Source organism: Stomoxys calcitrans, chromosome 1, assembly GCF_963082655.1.
Source record: "Stomoxys calcitrans chromosome 1, idStoCalc2.1, whole genome shotgun sequence".
NCBI lineage: Eukaryota > Metazoa > Arthropoda > Insecta > Diptera > Muscidae > Stomoxys > Stomoxys calcitrans.
The window spans coordinates 234,879,560-234,896,426 of record NC_081552.1 but is presented as its reverse complement, the minus strand read 5'-3'; the positions used below and the strand labels follow the sequence as shown (position 1 = coordinate 234,896,426).

The window sequence follows — 16,867 nt, the reverse complement described above, 5'->3', positions numbered from 1 at the left end:
CTGCTTACCATTTGCTTATGCTGATGACGTCCAAATTTTATTGAAAAGTTCTTCTGAATTTCCAGAAGTTTTGCAAGGAGTTATTGACTCCAGTATCTCTATATTAATGGAGTGGTTGCGGGTTAACAATCTATCTGTAAATACCAGAAAGACAAAAGCAATGTGCTATGGAATAAGAAATAGTTCGCCTGTAGTTGTCTGCATAAATAATGTTGTTATTGAGTACGTGGACAGTCTCAATTGTCTGGGAATGATCCTAGATCATGACCTGAGGTATGACGTACATATCAATTGTGTTATTTCTAAAGTTAATTACACTTTGCGTAAGCTTTATAATATGGAGCTTAGCCTTTCATTGCCAATGAGGAAGGCATTAGTAAATGCCCTTGTTATGCCCTAAATTCTATATTGTGCTGAGATTTATTGTGGTACTGTCGGGTCAGTTATAAGGAAGCTGCGTCATTAAGAAAACTTTAATGAATTGTTAATTTGGTAGTGTTTTAGTCATATATGGTCTAACGACTTGACTAATAAATGAGCAAATTAAATTAAATTAAAATTAAACGAAAATTTCGTAAACAATGTTATCATCACCGTCATAATTGCAATGAACTGTTTAAGAAAGCACAAGACCTTCATTGGTGAAATGGTATAAAAATGGCCACAACCGTAGAAGGGTTATCAGTAGAAAAGTGGACTTCTGCAGTGCTGGCATTAATACATATTCATAGCAAAATTATTAAACGTTTTACTGGAAATAACCGACAGTAGAAATAAAATTCTCGAAATTCCTTGGAGGACAACTACAATCTTCACCTATCCGAAATTTTCGCGAATATTTTCAACATATCAAATGGTAAGCGAAACAAGTAAAGGTTAGCTAAGTTCGGCAGGTTTATATGAGAGATATATCAGGTTATGAACCGATTCAAACCATATTATGCACGTCTGTTAGAGGTCATAGACGGGAGATCGATCTATATGGAAGCTATATCATAAATCGCCTAGCTTTACACCTTCAAAAGTTAGCGTGCTTTCCACAGACGCACAGACAGACGGGCATGGCTAGATCGACTTTATGGAGTCTTAGACGAATATTTCGAGGAGTTACAAACAGAATAACGAAATTAGTATACCCCCATCCTATGGTGGAGGGTATAAAACGCTTTCAACCTTTTTCCTTTTTGTTATTTTATTTATTTGCATAAAAAAATATAAAACCATTAGTGCAGAAGAAAACTTCTTTTTGTACGAAAAATAAAAACAAATGATTACTGTCGAAATTCCCTCGTGAAACAATTAAACATTTCATCGACTATTCCGAAAGCAGAAACCCTAAAGCGAAAACTTATGATTTCCATTCCGAAATGTTTTAATAATGGCTACATTCGTGTAAAAACCCGCTATCCAAAAGCACCACAAAAATATACAGACAGTGTCGTGCAAAACAAAAGCAACACTTTTTACACCTGAATTGAACTTATGATTGTTGAACGTGTACTTAACACAGATCGATGAAAGTGACCTGAGGATTTCCGCACCAATGGGAAATTGCAAATCTATAAAATTTTTCCCGCTTTGAAGCTATGTTGGCCTTTAAAGTATAAGTATAAGTGCAAATAGTCGAAAAATGAGTGTGTAAAACAAAAGCAACAAGTAAAAAGTCGTAAAGTTCGGCCGGGCCTAACTTTGAATACCCACCACCACGGTAATCCGGTGAAAATGCATATATTTTGCCCCATAGCAGCTATATCGAAATATATACCGATTTGGACCAAATACCAATAAGTACAAGTCATTGTTCAATTGTGTATTAATTAACCAAATACATGTAAACCAATCGGAATCATATTCGACACGGACGGCGAAAAGCTTAACATAAGTCAATGTATGAAAGTTCAGTGAAATCGGATCATAAATGCGCCTTTATGGGTCCACGACTTTAAATCGAGATATCGGTCTATATCGCATATATATCCATATCTGGACCGATTTGGGCCAAGTTGCAGAAAAATGTCGAAGAGCCTAATACAACTCACTGTCCCAAATTTCAGCGAAATCGGACAATAAATGCGCTTTTTATGGCCCCAAAATCTTAAATCGAGAGATCGGTCTACATGGTAGCGCTTTCAAAACTGTACCGATCTGGGCCAAATTGAAAAAAGCTGTAGAAGGGCCTAACACAACTCACTGTCCCAAATTTCGGCAACATCGGACAATAAATGCGCCTTTTATGGGCCCAAAACCTTAAGTCGAGAGATCGCTCTATATGGCAGCAATATCCAAATCTGGACCGATCTTTGCCATATAGCAGAAGTATGTCAATGGGCTTAACTTAACTCACTGTCCCAAATTGCGGCGACATCGGGGCGCCTTTTATGGGCCCAAAAACGTAAGTCGAGAGATCGGTCTATATGGGAGTTATATCCAAATCGGTACCGATCTGAGCCAAATTGCAGAAAGATTTCGAGGGGCCTAATACATCCCATTATCCCAAATTTTGGCAAAAGTGGACAATAAATGCGCCTCTTATTATATGGCAGCTATATCCAAACCTGAACCGATCTGGGTCAAATTGAAGAAGGATGTCGAAGTGCCTAAAATAACTCGCTGTCCCAAATTCCAGCAAAATCGGATAGTAAATATGGCTTTCATGGGCCTAAGACCCTAAATCGACGGATCGGTCTATATGGGGGCTATAGGAAGACATAGTCCGATATAGCCCATTTTCGTACCTAACCTGCTTATGGACAAAGACTGTAGCGTGATTTCAACAGACAGACGTACGGACATGGCTAGATCGTCTTAGTTTTTTACACTGTTTACGAATATATATGATTTATAGGGTCAGAAATGGATATTTCGATGTGTTGTAAACGGACAACAACAAATTATGACGGGAAAAAACCCGAAAAAAGTATAAATTTTCGTAGGATCTATGTTATATCTTATATATAAAAATCAATTTGTGTTTGTTTGTAGGTTTGTTTGTCTGTTCCTTATAGACTCAGAAACGGATGAACCGATTTTCTTGAAATTTTCACAGATGGTGAATAAAGACCCCGTGGTGAAAATAGGGTACTAAATTTTTGATATCTGGAGGGGGGCGGACCCTCCCCCTTACCCTAATTTTTAGAAACGCCAGATCTCAGAGATGGGTGGTGAGATTTAAGCGAAATTTTGTGTGCTCTCATATAGTAACCTAAAAACAAAAAATTGGTATCCAAATTTCGGATGGGGTACCTAGCGGGGCCGCCCCACCCGATAACCTTCCATATATACACCAATCACGACAATATGGGACTCAAATGAAAGGTATTTAGGATAAGAAAACGTATCTGATATCCAAATGTCGGACCAAGTGTTAGGGGGACCACCCCAACCCCCAAAACACCCCCAAACAGGACTTATTTACTGACCATGGGATTATGGGGCTTAAACAAAAGGTATTTGCGTGTAGAATTTGAATCTGATATCCAAATATGGGACCAAGTGTTTGGGGGGCCGCTTCTCCCCAAAAACAACTGCCAAAGTAGACAAATTTGCGACCATAGCAATATGGGGCTCAAATGAAAGGTCTTTGGGAGTAAAGCACGAAACTGATATCAATATTCGGAAAAAGCATATATGGGGCCACCCCACCCCCACAACACCACCCAAATAGGAAGTATTTTCTGACTATTGCAATATGAGGCTCAAATAAGAGGGTTTTAGAGTATAAACGAATACGATATATATTTTCAAGGCCAACTCACTGAGTAGCCGCCCATCATCCAAGCCGGTCATGTTTGCCGACTATGGAAATATGGGGCTCAAATTAAAGGTATTTGGGAGTAGACCACATATCTGATATCAACATAAGGGACCAACTGTCTAGGGGACTTCCCACCACCATATCAACCTCCACAAATAGGACGTATTTGCTCACCAAGGCAATTTGAGTCTTAAAGAGAGTGGAACTAAATATTTATAGTTTTTAGGTCCAATGCCCCAAACCGGACATATTTGCTGACTTTTGCAATAAGGAGTTTTGATGAGATTAGAAAACGAATTTGATATCCAATTTTGAGGCCAATGGCAATAAATGATATATAGATATATGAGAATAGAGCACGTTGCTGATATATTTTCCGGGCTTAGTGTTTGGGGGACCACCCCAATGGAGCTTAAATGAAAGGTATTGGGGTTAGAGCAAGAATTGATACCCACTTTCGGTAGACCCCCTGCTACCTCTTTGTAGTATGTATACCCATCACTTTTTGATTCGATTTAGCTGTGTCCGTCCGTCCGTCTCTCCATGTTGATTTGTGTACAAACTACAGGTTGTAATTTTCATTCGATCGTCTTCAAATTTGTTATGGGAATGTTTTTCGGCCTAGAGACGAAGCCTATTGAAATTGGAAAAAATCGGTTCAGATTTCGATATCGTACGATTTGCAGTAATAATGCAATAAAATGGTAATTTGTTAACCGATTCTTTTGAAATTTGGTAGGAAGGATTTTCCTATGACTCTCAATATTAGTGGTGAATTTTATAAAAATCGGTTCAGATTTCGATATAGCTTTCATATATGCTTTCGTCCGATTTGGAGTAAAAAAGCAGTAATAATGCAATAAAATGGTAATTTGTTAACCGATTCTCATGAAATTTGGCAGAAAGAATTTTCCTATGACTCTCAATATTAATGGTGAATACCATAGAAATCGGTTCAGATTTCGATATAGCTTCCATATATGTTTTCGTCCGATTTGAATTAATAAAGCAATAAAATGGTCATTTGTTGACCGATTCTTTTGAAATTTGGTAGAAAGGATTTTCCTATGACTCAATATTAGTGGTGAATTTTTTAAAAATCGGTTCAGATTTGGATATAGCTTCCATATATGTTTTCGTCCAATTTGGAGTAAGAAAGCAGTAATAATGGAATAAAATTGTTATTTTGCTAACAGATATATATATATATATATATATATATATATATATATATATATATATATATATATATATATATATATATATATATATAAATAAATATATATATATATATATATATATATAGTAATTGCGGATTTTTCATATAGTCGGCGTTGACAAATTTTTCCACAGCTTGTGACTCTGTAATTGCATTCTTTCTTCTGTCAGTTATCAGCTGTTACTTTTAGCTTGCTTTAGAAAAAAGAAAAAAAGTGTAAAAAAGTATATTTGGTTAAAGTTCATTAAAAATTCATTTACTTTCTTTTAAAAAATCCATGGGATTATGGGGCTTAAACAAAAGGTATTTGCGTGTAGAATTTGAATCTGATATCCAAATATGGGACCAAGTGTTTGGGGGGCCGCTTCTCCCCAAAAACAACTGCCAAAGTAGACAAATTTGCGACCATAGCAATATGGGGCTCAAGTGAAAGGTCTTTGGGAGTAAAGCACGAAACGGATATCAATATTCGGAAAAAGCATATATGGGGCCACCCCACCCCCACAACACCACCCAAATAGAAAGTATTTTCTGACTATTGCAATATGAGGCTCAAATAAGAGGGTTTTAGAGTATAAACGAATCCGATATATATTTTCAAGGCCAACTCACTGAGTAGCCGCCCATCATCCAAGCCGGTCATGTTTGCCGACTATGGAAATATGGGGCTCAAATTAAAGGTATTTGGGAGTAGACCATATATCTGATATCAACATAAGGGACCAACTGTCTAGCGAACTTCCCACCACCATATCAACCTCCACAAATAGGACGTATTTGCTCACCAAGACAATTTGAGTCTTAAAGAGAGTGGAACTAAATATTTATAGTTTTTAGGTCCAATACCCCAAACCGGACATATTTGCTGACTTTTGCAATAAGGAGTTTTGATGAGATTAGAAAACGAATTTGATATCCAATTTTGAGGCCAATGGCAATAAATGATATATAGATATATGAGAATAGAGCACGTTGCTGATATATTTTCCGGGCTTAGTGTTTGGGGGACCACCCCAATGGAGCTTAAATGAAAGGTATTGGGGTTAGAGCAAGAATTGATACCCACTTTCGGTAGACCCCCTGCTACCTCTTTGTAGTATGTATACCCATCACTTTTTGATTCGATTTAGCTGTGTCCGTCCGTCCGTCTCTCCATGTTGATTTGTGTACAAACTACAGGTTGTAATTTTCATTCGATCGTCTTCAAATTTGTTATGGGAATGTTTTTCGGCCTAGAGACGAAGCCTATTGAAATTGGAAAAAATCGGTTCAGATTTCGATATCGTACGATTTGCAGTAATAATGCAATAAAATGGTAATTTGTTAACCGATTCTTTTGAAATTTGGTAGGAAGGATTTTCCTATGACTCTCAATATTAGTGGTGAATTTTATAAAAATCGGTTCAGATTTCGATATAGCTTCCATATATGCTTTCGTCCGATTTGGAGTAAAAAAGCAGTAATAATGCAATAAAATGGTAATTTGTTAACCGATTCTCATGAAATTTGGCAGAAAGAATTTTCCTATGACTCTCAATATTAATGGTGAATACCATAGAAATCGGTTCAGATTTCGATATAGCTTCCATATATGTTTTCGTCCGATTTGAATTAATAAAGCAATAAAATGGTCATTTGTTGACCGATTCTTTTGAAATTTGGTAGAAAGGATTTTCCTATAACTCAATATTAGTGGTGAATTTTTTAAAAATCGGTTCAGATTTGGATATAGCTTCCATATATGTTTTCGTCCAATTTGGAGTAAAAAAGCAGTAATAATGGAATAAAATGGTAATTTGTTAACCGATTCTCATGAAATTTGGCAGGAAGAATTTTTCTATGACTCTCAATATTACTGGTGATTTTTATAAAAATCAGCTGAGATTTGGTTATAGCTGTCAAATATATGTTCGTCCGATTTGGGGTAATAAAGCAAAATGGTCAATTGACCGACTCTCTCAAAATTTTGGCAGTAAGAATTTTCTTATGACTTTCGGAATTCCTGGTGAATTTCAGATTTAGGTAAAGCTCTTATATATATATATATATATATATATATATATATATATATATATATATATATATATATATAGACCCACTGCAAGCGCATTTATTGACCAATCTTGTCAACATTTTGTATAACGCTTTCCTCGACGAATTCCACAATATCCATAAAGTTTGGCCGAAATCGGTTCAGAGTTAGATATAGCTTCCATGTATATGTTCGTCAGATTTTGGGTAATTTGTTGTCATTTGTCACCCGTAGTTATTACATTTTGAACATATTTGCTTCATCCGAAATTTGATACAGGAATTTTAATAATCTATCTGCATACATCTGCCGAGGTCGGGTAGGTGTAGGGTATTATAAAGTCGACACGCGTCGGTTTTGCCTTTCCTTACTGGTTGTTGTCCAATTTAGGGGTCAAAAATGTGACACTATTTCAATTTTTTTAGCTTAGTTCCTTGGAAATAGACAAACATTTTTTAATAACGATATTCGAAGTTGCGAATGGAATTAATCGATAACGGATGCCATAATCCAAAAGTGCGAAACTCGATCGAAATAAGTCGATTGCGGATACGAGAATTAGGCCCCAGCTTTTTTTTTTTTTTTGGTCTAGAGATAAAGCCTATTAAAATTGGAAGAATCAATTCAGATTTGGATGTAGCTCCCATATATGTATTGGGTTGCCCAAAAAGTAATTGCGGATTTTTCATATAGTCGGCGTTGACAAATTTTTTCACAGCTGGTGACTCTGTAATTGCATTCTTTCTTCTGTCAGTTATCAGCTGTTACTTTTAGCTTGCTTTAGAAAAAAAGTGTAAAAAAGTATACTTGGTTAAAGTTCATTCCAAGTTTTATTAAAAATGCATTTACTTTCTTTTAAAAAATCCGCAATTACTTTTTGGGCAACCCAATATATTGCAATGATACCACAATTTACTAATGCGATTTTACTTACCACTAATGTGATTTTATAACTTTCAATCTATTGCAGGCTTATATTATGTGGTAGCATCCTTTAATAATACGTAGATATTTGATAAACAGAAACGTGTATACTTTTAGGATACACAAGTTTCTTTGGGACAAACATTTCTTCATAAGTTGATTAAAAAACTCCCCCAAATCCTTATAACTGTGAAGGTTACGTTAGGATTGAAAACGCTTTGATTCTTGGATTTACAATTTTTTTATTTACTGCTGTCATGGCGAAATTGTTACTAAAATTGTTGTTGGTCGTAGCGATGTTATATGTATTCAGAGTCCAAGCAACACAATTGGCGAGTGAAATTGCCACATGTGACTTTGAAGATACAGTGGACTTAACCAATGCTCGTAAATTTGCAAATGGCTCATATCACTATAAAGGTCTTAGTGTCCCCTCCGAACAAGTTGCCATATATGACTACATTGTAACAGCTGAGGGTGAAAAACAGGCGCATGAGCCACATCCACGCGCCTGCGTATGCCACGAAAGGAATTGCATACAATTTTGCTGTGATCCTATCAAAGAAGTGCTTTCCCGCTCTGGCAAATGCGTGCCATTGAGAAAGCGAATCGATTATGACTCCCGCATAAGGGTGATAAGCCGCAAAGATTCTGACCAGCTGCTAAATGCTTTGGAAGATTTCATCGTGGTCAAAGGTATACCTTGTGCCAACGCATATGCTCTGTCCCCAAAAACCACCGAACAAGATGATTGGGAGATGCTTGAAAATGGCACCATGATGCTGACATATTACGATACTATTTTATCAAGGAATAACTACTGTCTGACGCCCCAGCTTACTGCTGACAATACGTGGTCGCTGACCGCCTTTAATTGTCCGATTCCCAATGGGTTATCAACTACGTTGCAAACTTTCAATTATGGTAAATATTACACCTCCATTTTTTTTTTGACCTTTTCAACCCAATAAGTAAAATGCATACTAAAGGGTGATTTTTTTGAGGTTAGGATTTTCATGCATTAGTATTTGACAGATCACGTGGGATTTCAGACATGGTGTCAAAGAGAAAGATGCTCAGTATGCTTTGACATTTCATCATGAATAGACTTACTAACGAGCAACGCTTGCAAATCATTGAATTTTATTACCAAAATCAGTGTTCGGTTCGAAATGTGTTCATTCACCGTAACGTTGCGTCCAACAGCATCTTTGAAAAAATACGGTCCAATGATTCCACCAGCGTACAAACCACACCAAACAGTGCATTTTTCGGGATGCATGGGCAGTTCTTGAACGGCTTCTGGTTGCTCTTCACTCCAAATGCGGCAATTTTGCTTATTTACGTAGCCATTCAACCAGAAATGAGCCTCATCGCTGAACAAAATTTGTCAAAATTTGAACACATTTCGAACCGAACACTGATTTTGGTAATAAAATTCAATGATTTGCAAGCGTTGCTCGTTAGTAAGTCACCTAAAAGAGAATCCCGAAAATGTCTTTGGAATGTGTTCAGTACATTCCGTCTGTTAATAACAGTGCCCGATGTGAGAATAACGTTGTAAAACAGAGAGGAGAAAATACGACAACAGCCAGTGACGAAAATATTCACAAATGCTGCAAAATCAAACAAATGATGGAAATGTGTTGTAAGCTCGTTACAAACTACGCCCTTATAAGTAAGTAAGCAAATCGGGCGAATTGTATACAAATATGTATACGGGAGCTATATCTAAATCTGAACCAATGTTAACCGAAATTCACAGCATTTGTCTTTGGGCCAAAAAAGTGATATATGCATATTTTCGTCATGATTGGATAACAAATGCGATCTCCATCTGGTTACAAAAAAAAAAAAAAAAAAAAAAAAAAAAACAAACAACTAAAAAGGCGTTAAGTTCGGCCGGGCCGAACTTTGGATACCCACCACCTCGGGTATATATGTAAACCACCTTTCATCAAAATCCGGTGAAAATTGCCTACCCGTTGTCCCCTAGCAGTTATATCGAAATATGTTTCGATTTGGACCAAATACTAATAAGTACAAGTTATTGTTCAATTGTGCATAACAAAATATTGGTCTTTTTAGCAGCTATATCTAATAAAAATAAACCGATCTGAACCATATACGACACGGATGCCGAAAAGCCTAATATAAGTCATTGTGTCAAATTTCAGTGACATCGGATTATAAATGCGCCTTTTATGGAGCCAAGACTTTAAATCGAGATATCGGTCTACATGGCAGCTATATCCAAATCTGGACCGATTTGGGCCATGTGACAGAAAAATCTCGAAGAGCCTAACACAACGCACTGTCCTAACTTTCAGCGAAATCGGACAATAAATGCGACTTTTATGGGCCCGAAACCTTAAATCGAGAGATCGGTCTCTATGGCAGCTATAGTCAAATCTGAACCAATCTGGGCCAAATTGAGGAAGGACGTCGAAGAGCCTAATACAACTCACTGTGCCAAATTTCAGCGATTTCAGACAGTACATGCGCCGTTTATGACCCCAAAACCTAAAACCAAGAGATCGGTGTATATGGCAGCTATATCCAAATCTGAACCGATCTGAGCCAAATTAATGAATGATATCGAAAAGCCTAACGCAACTCACTGTCCCAAATGTCAGCAAAATCGGATAATAAATGTGGCTTCTATGGGCCTAAGACCCTAAATCGGAGGATCGGTCTATATGGCAGCTATATCCAAATCTAAACCGATATGGGCCAAATTGATGAATGATGTTGAAAAGCCTAACGCAACTCACTGTCCCAAATTTCAGCAAAATCGGATAATAAATGTGGCTTTTATGGGCCTAAGACCCTAAATCGGAGGATCGGTCTATATGGCAGCTATATCCAAATCTGAACCGATCTGGACCAAATTGACGAAGGATATTGAAGGGCCTAACACAACTCACTGTCCCAAATTTCAGGAAAATCGGATAATAAATGTGGCTTTTATGGGCCTAAGACCCTAAATCGGAGGATCGGTCTATGTGGCAGCTATATCCAAATCTGAACCGATCTAGGCCAAATTGATGAATAATGTCGGAGGGCCTAACGCAACTCACTGTCCCAAATTTCAGCAAAATCGTATAATAAATGTGGCTTTTATGGGCCTAAGACCCTAAATCGAACCATCCTTCGGTGGTGGGTATAAAAATACAGTCCGTCTATCAGCGCAGAAAGCATATGCGGACAGACGGGCATGGTTAAGCCGAGTCAGCAGGAATTTCTGAGACGAACTACACATTTTATCACAGCCGCAGTAGTGGTGCAGGGCACAGTTTGTGGTTCTGTAATAACTTCCAAATAGATGGATACTTAGTTTACCAATTTCATATTTGGACTTAAAATACTCAGATGGATTCCTTAGAAAGCACTACATCCATCTTTGGATGTCGTGGCGGCACGGGTTATCGTTAACCGCTAGCCATAGTATTTCGTAGTCTGCTTATTGAGATTGAAAGGAAAAAAATTGAGGGTATGCGTTGCTCTATTTGCAATGAAAAATTTCTCCCTTATAGCATGGGACGGTCTCGCAAACTTTTATTTTTAATTTTTTTTTTCTTTTTACTTTTTTTTTTAAGGGGCTGCTATGTCAACTGTACTTCTGTTCATTGTTGTTATCATCTACCTATGTAAGCGACAACTCCGTAATATATATGGTCATTGCATCGTCTACTGTTTATTATCGCTGATATTAGGAAACTGCATCTTGTTCATAATTTCATTTACAGAAGTTGTATTTCCCAAGCTTCTGTGTAGCTGTATGGGTGAGTAAGAATAAATAAAAATTCTTTTACAAACTTTAATGTAAATCATGCTTGACATTTTAAGCGACGTTGTGAATAATCGGGTCATCAATGAATATATAGACAAGTACAAGATACACAAATTTGCCCATGAACATTCCGTTAAGGAACTGGGGCACAATTCTCACAAATCAATTAGTGCTGTTCAGTTCAATAGCCGATACCGAACGGACACCTCTTTGGGGAGAAGTTTTTACATGGCAAAGTACCTCACAAGTGTCGCCAGCATTAGGAGGGGATAACCACTGCTGAACATTTTTCTGATGTTCCTGCCGGGATTCGAACCCACGCGTTCAGCGTCATAGGCGGACATGCTAACCTTTTCAGTGTTAGGAAAATCAAAAGGTGGCCAGTCCAGGCTATATAAAACCTCTACACCTACCCTATTAATGCAAATTGGACGATTTCAATATATCGGCGCCGGACATCTTACTCTGAACCGAGTTTGATGGACCTCTGCATATGAGTTCAGATGGGCAAAAAATCAAAATGTACCTACCAAACTGGAATTCCCTGGAAAATTTTTAATTACTTCGGCTTCATGAGTGCAAATCGAGCAATGCGAAAATTGTTCTTCAAAATAGCATAAATGTCTGTTAAAACAACAGTTTTTGCCTGCTAAAAATGGAAAAGCAGTTATGACTGCTGTTTCACAGCAAACAAAAGGCTGCTGTTTTAGCAAGCATTTCCGTCTGCTATGTTAACAACAAGCTGCTGCTGTTTCATCTACAAAATCTGAAAACACTTTGAACACGTAAACAATGTTTGCTACAAAAGCAAACAAATAGCATCACATTGAAAGCAAGTCTATCCATGTTGATTTGTGTACAAAGTACAGGTATCAATTTTCATCCGATCGTCTTCAAATTTGGCACAAGCATTTTCTTGAGCCTAGAGAAGAAGCCTATTGAAATTGGAAAACATCAGTTCAGATTTAGATAAAGCTCCCGTATGTGGGTTTTTGGAATAATTTCCGGGTCATTATCTGGGACATGGTGAAATTCCAAACGGGGATGAAAGTACTAGGCCACAAGAGTAAAATCCCAAACGAGTTTGGAGTTCCTATGTCAAACTTTTTTTTGGGCCCTCCGAAATTGATCGCAATTGTCAAGTTCTGTGTTCTGTTTTTAGGGAAAACAGGATAATGAAAATGAATTGCTATACTATCAGAGCCACATACCAGGTCATGGACCGATTCCGATCATACTTGTTTTGGTTGTTGAAAACCATAGTAGAAGCTATTGCAAAATTTCAGCCAAATCGGATAAGAATTGCGTTCTCAAGGGGATATTATTGGGTTGCCCAAAAAGTAATTGCGGATTTTTCATATAGTCGGCGTTGACAAATTTTTTCACAGCTTGTGACTCTGTAATTGCATTCTTTCTTCTGTCAGTTATCAGCTGTTACTGCTAGCTTGCTTTAGAAAAAAAGTGTAAAAAAAGTATATTTGATTAAAGTTCATTCTAAGTTTTATTAAAAATGCATTTACTTTCTTTTAAAAAATCCGCAATTACTTTTTGGGCGACCCAATATAAGAGCTTTATCAGGTTTTAGACCGATGGTTGGGTATCACTTTCAACAACTGTGCTAAGTATGGCTCACATCGGTTCATAACCTGATGTAGCTGCCATATAAACCCATCTCCCGATTAGACTTCTTGAGCTTCCGGAGGGGCGCAATGACTTCCAACAGCTCTGCCATGTATGGTCTAAATGGGTTGATAACCCGATATAGCCGCCATATAAACCAATCTCCCGATTAGACATCGTTCAGGCAAATTGCGTAATAATTGCGCCCTCCAGATGCTCAGAAAGTCAAATTGGGAGATTGGGTTTATTTGTCAGCTATATCAGGTTATCAACCGATTTAGACCATACATGGAACAGTTGTTGGAAGTTATACCAGAAATTGGATAGGAATTGCGCCCTCTAGAAGCCCAAGAAATCTACAATAATCGGGAGCTCAGTTTATATGGCAGCCATATCAAAATATGGACCGACTTGGCCCATTTACAATCCCAACCGATCTACAGTAATAAGAAGAATTTTTGCAATATTTCAAGCGACTAGCTTTAGTCCTTCGAATGTTAGCGTGCTTTCGACAGACCGACGGATGGACGGACGGTTAAAATATCATGATGATCAAGAATATGTATATACTTACGAGGTGTTACAAACGGAATGACGAAATTAGCATACCCCCCTACTGTGGTGGAGCCATGCACTAATTATTTAAGAATTTTTCTGAGTGTATTTTTCCCAATATGTTTTGTGCTATTTCTTAATAATTCAACAATGTCTTTTGGTATTTAATTTACAGGCTTTTCGGCATACTTCTTTTTTGAGTCTTCCTTCATTTGGCTTGCCATACTGGCCTACGACATTTGGCTTTCATTAAGAACTTCGGAAAATGCAAATGTCAGCGATAAAAAAAGACTTCAAAAGTATGAAGTAATTGGCATTTGCATACCGTTGTGTGTAACAATGGTAGCGGTCATTATTCAATATTCCAATATTGATAATGGTTTCAAGCCAGGTGTGGGCGAAGAGTACTGTTGGATTGATGGTGAGTGAATACTAACTAATAAAATATTGGGTTGCCCAAAAAGTAATTGCGGATTTTTCATATAGTCGGCGTTGAGAAATTTTTTCACAGCTTGTGACTCTGTAATTGCATCCTTTTTTACTTTCTTTTAAAAAATCCGCAATTACTTTTTGGGCAACCCAATAATAAAACAAAAGTTCTGAAAAAAATTGCATGTGGTAAATTTAATGTGAAGCTAGCTATTTTACAAAAACAAAGAGAATGTGTGATGGTGTTTTAAGTACAAATTTGGAACTCAAATTGAAAATATTGCCAAAGAGGATATTGCCGGTGGGACTGGGAAAAACCTACGATTATTAGTACAGCTGTGAGCACCACACAGGCTGGAATGAAACATTGAGGTCCCATCTGTTTGGTGTTCATTGCTGCCACGAGAAGCTTAGCTGCGAGCTACCGGGCGCGTCCACAGGTTGCGGATGGTCGAATGTTCCATATGGAGTAACTGCAATGGCAGTCGCGGACAATCAGCAGCATCGAGTGGAGTGTCTCTGTGAGAGGCCGGGCGGCATCGGCTCTTGCACAAATACTGAGTGCCTATGATGCTCGATATGGCAAGGCGTGTTATTGGCACCTTGAAATAAACAATGGCCACCATATTCCTGCGGCAAACGGTCCTTTGGACCAGAGCCAGCATGCCGACCTGCAGCAGTTTGTCTATGATCGACACCTCCATATTAAACTGTGGCTACAGCAACAACAACTAGTCAGTAGACAATGGATATAAGAAAGTCGAAAAAATGTCAACTTTTTTATACCCTCCACCATAGGATGGGGGTAAAGTAATTTCATCATTCTGTTTGTAACACCTTGATCGTCATGTAATTTTAAGTCGATCTAGCCTTGTCCGTCCGTCTGTCCGTCCGTCCGTCTGCCTGTCGAAAGCACGCTTACTTTCGAAGGAGTAAAGCTAGCCGCTTTTTTTGCACAAGTACTTGTTGTTAGTGAAGGTCGGTTGAGATTGTAAATGGGCCAAATCGGTCCATTACCAATCTCCGAGATCTGGTATTTTTTAAAAATGAGGGTAATAAGAAGGAACATTTCGACAATCAAATACAATTGTACAACAGCTTCTCCCATGACCTAATACAGCTCCTCCATTTTACTTCTTTAGCCCCTTGAGTGCGCAATTCATACTAGATTTGGATGAAATTTTACACAATGACTTCTACTATGGTCTCCAATATTCCAATATTCAATATTCTTTTATCCTTTGTTTGCCTAAAAAGAGATAACGTGGAAAGAGCTCGACAAATGCGATCCATAGTGGAGGGTATATAAGATTCGGCCCGGCCGAACTTAGCACGATCTTTCTTGTTTCTTATATGAGTAGTGTCCTCATTCACAACATAAGCCCGCAGGGCTCGAACTTCGAAGTAGTGTGCGAAAGTTCCATCAATATTCACATGACAACTCACTTTTGGTCTGCACATTAGATTTTTATACCCACCACCATAGGATAGGGGGCATATTTATTTAGTCATTCCGTCCGCAACACATCGAAATATAAATTTCCGACCCTAGAAAGTATATATATTTCGGATCGTCGTAAAATTCTAAGACGATTTAACGATGTCCGTGTGTCTGTCCGTCCGTCTGTTGTAATCACTCTACAGCCTTCAAAAATTGAGATATTGATATTCTCGATTTCGCTGAAATTTGAAACAGTGAGTTTTTTAAGCCTCCCGACATCTGACCTTAATATGGTTCCGATCGGACTATATTTGGATATAGCTGTCATATAGACCGATCTGCCGATAAACAAACAGTGTGAAGCCATTGAAAGCTTTATTTTTTATCCGATTTCGCTGAAATTTGAAACAGTCAGACTAGACTATACAGATATAGCTGTCATATAGACCATTCTTCTTAACTTTGGGTCTTAGTCCCATAAAAAAAGGATTTATTGTCTGATTTCGCTGAAACTGTTAATTGTATATGAGTTCTGGGGACCTGAATAAAATATGTTCGCAACCAGCCACAATTTAGATATAACCATGGTTATAGACCGATCTCTCGGTTTTAGGTTTTGGGGCCATAAAAGACGCATTTATTGTCCGATGTCGCCGAAATTTGGGACAGTGAGTTGTGTTAGGCCCTTCGACATCCTTCTTCAATTTGGCCCTGATTGGTCCAGATTTGGATATAGCTGCCATATAGACGGAGAGATCAATCGATGTAATATTTTGGGCCCATAAAAGGTGCCTTTATTGTCCGATGATCGATCAATCGATCAAGATTTGCATATAGCTGCCATATAGACCGATATCTCGATTTAAAGTCTTGGCCCGATAAAAAGCGCATTTATAATCCGATACCACTGAAATTTGAGACAGTGACTTATGTAAGGCTTTTCGACATCTATGTTGTATATGGTTCAGATCGGTTTATTTTTATGTATAGCTACTAAAAAGACCGATATTTTGTTATACACAGTTGAACAATGACTTGTACTTATTTGGTCCATATCGGAGGCCACCATAGCGTAGAGGTTAGCATGTCCGCCGGTGACG

At 37.9% G+C, this 16,867-nt stretch overlaps 1 protein-coding gene across 1 annotated transcript in view; it reads left to right on the top strand.

The window, feature by feature from the left end:
* Positions 1–713: 713 nt before the first annotated feature.
* LOC131994947 (G-protein coupled receptor Mth2-like) overlaps positions 714–16,867 on the top strand; it is a 62,940-nt gene continuing 46,786 nt past the window's right edge. Inside the window, exons 1-4 of the mRNA XM_059362196.1 lie at positions 714–856; positions 7,976–8,853; positions 11,529–11,714; positions 14,073–14,318. Of these exons, the coding sequence (XP_059218179.1) occupies positions 8,187–8,853; positions 11,529–11,714; positions 14,073–14,318 (1,099 nt within the window). The 5' untranslated portion in view covers positions 714–856; positions 7,976–8,186. The remainder of the gene's footprint in view (positions 857–7,975; positions 8,854–11,528; positions 11,715–14,072; positions 14,319–16,867) is intronic.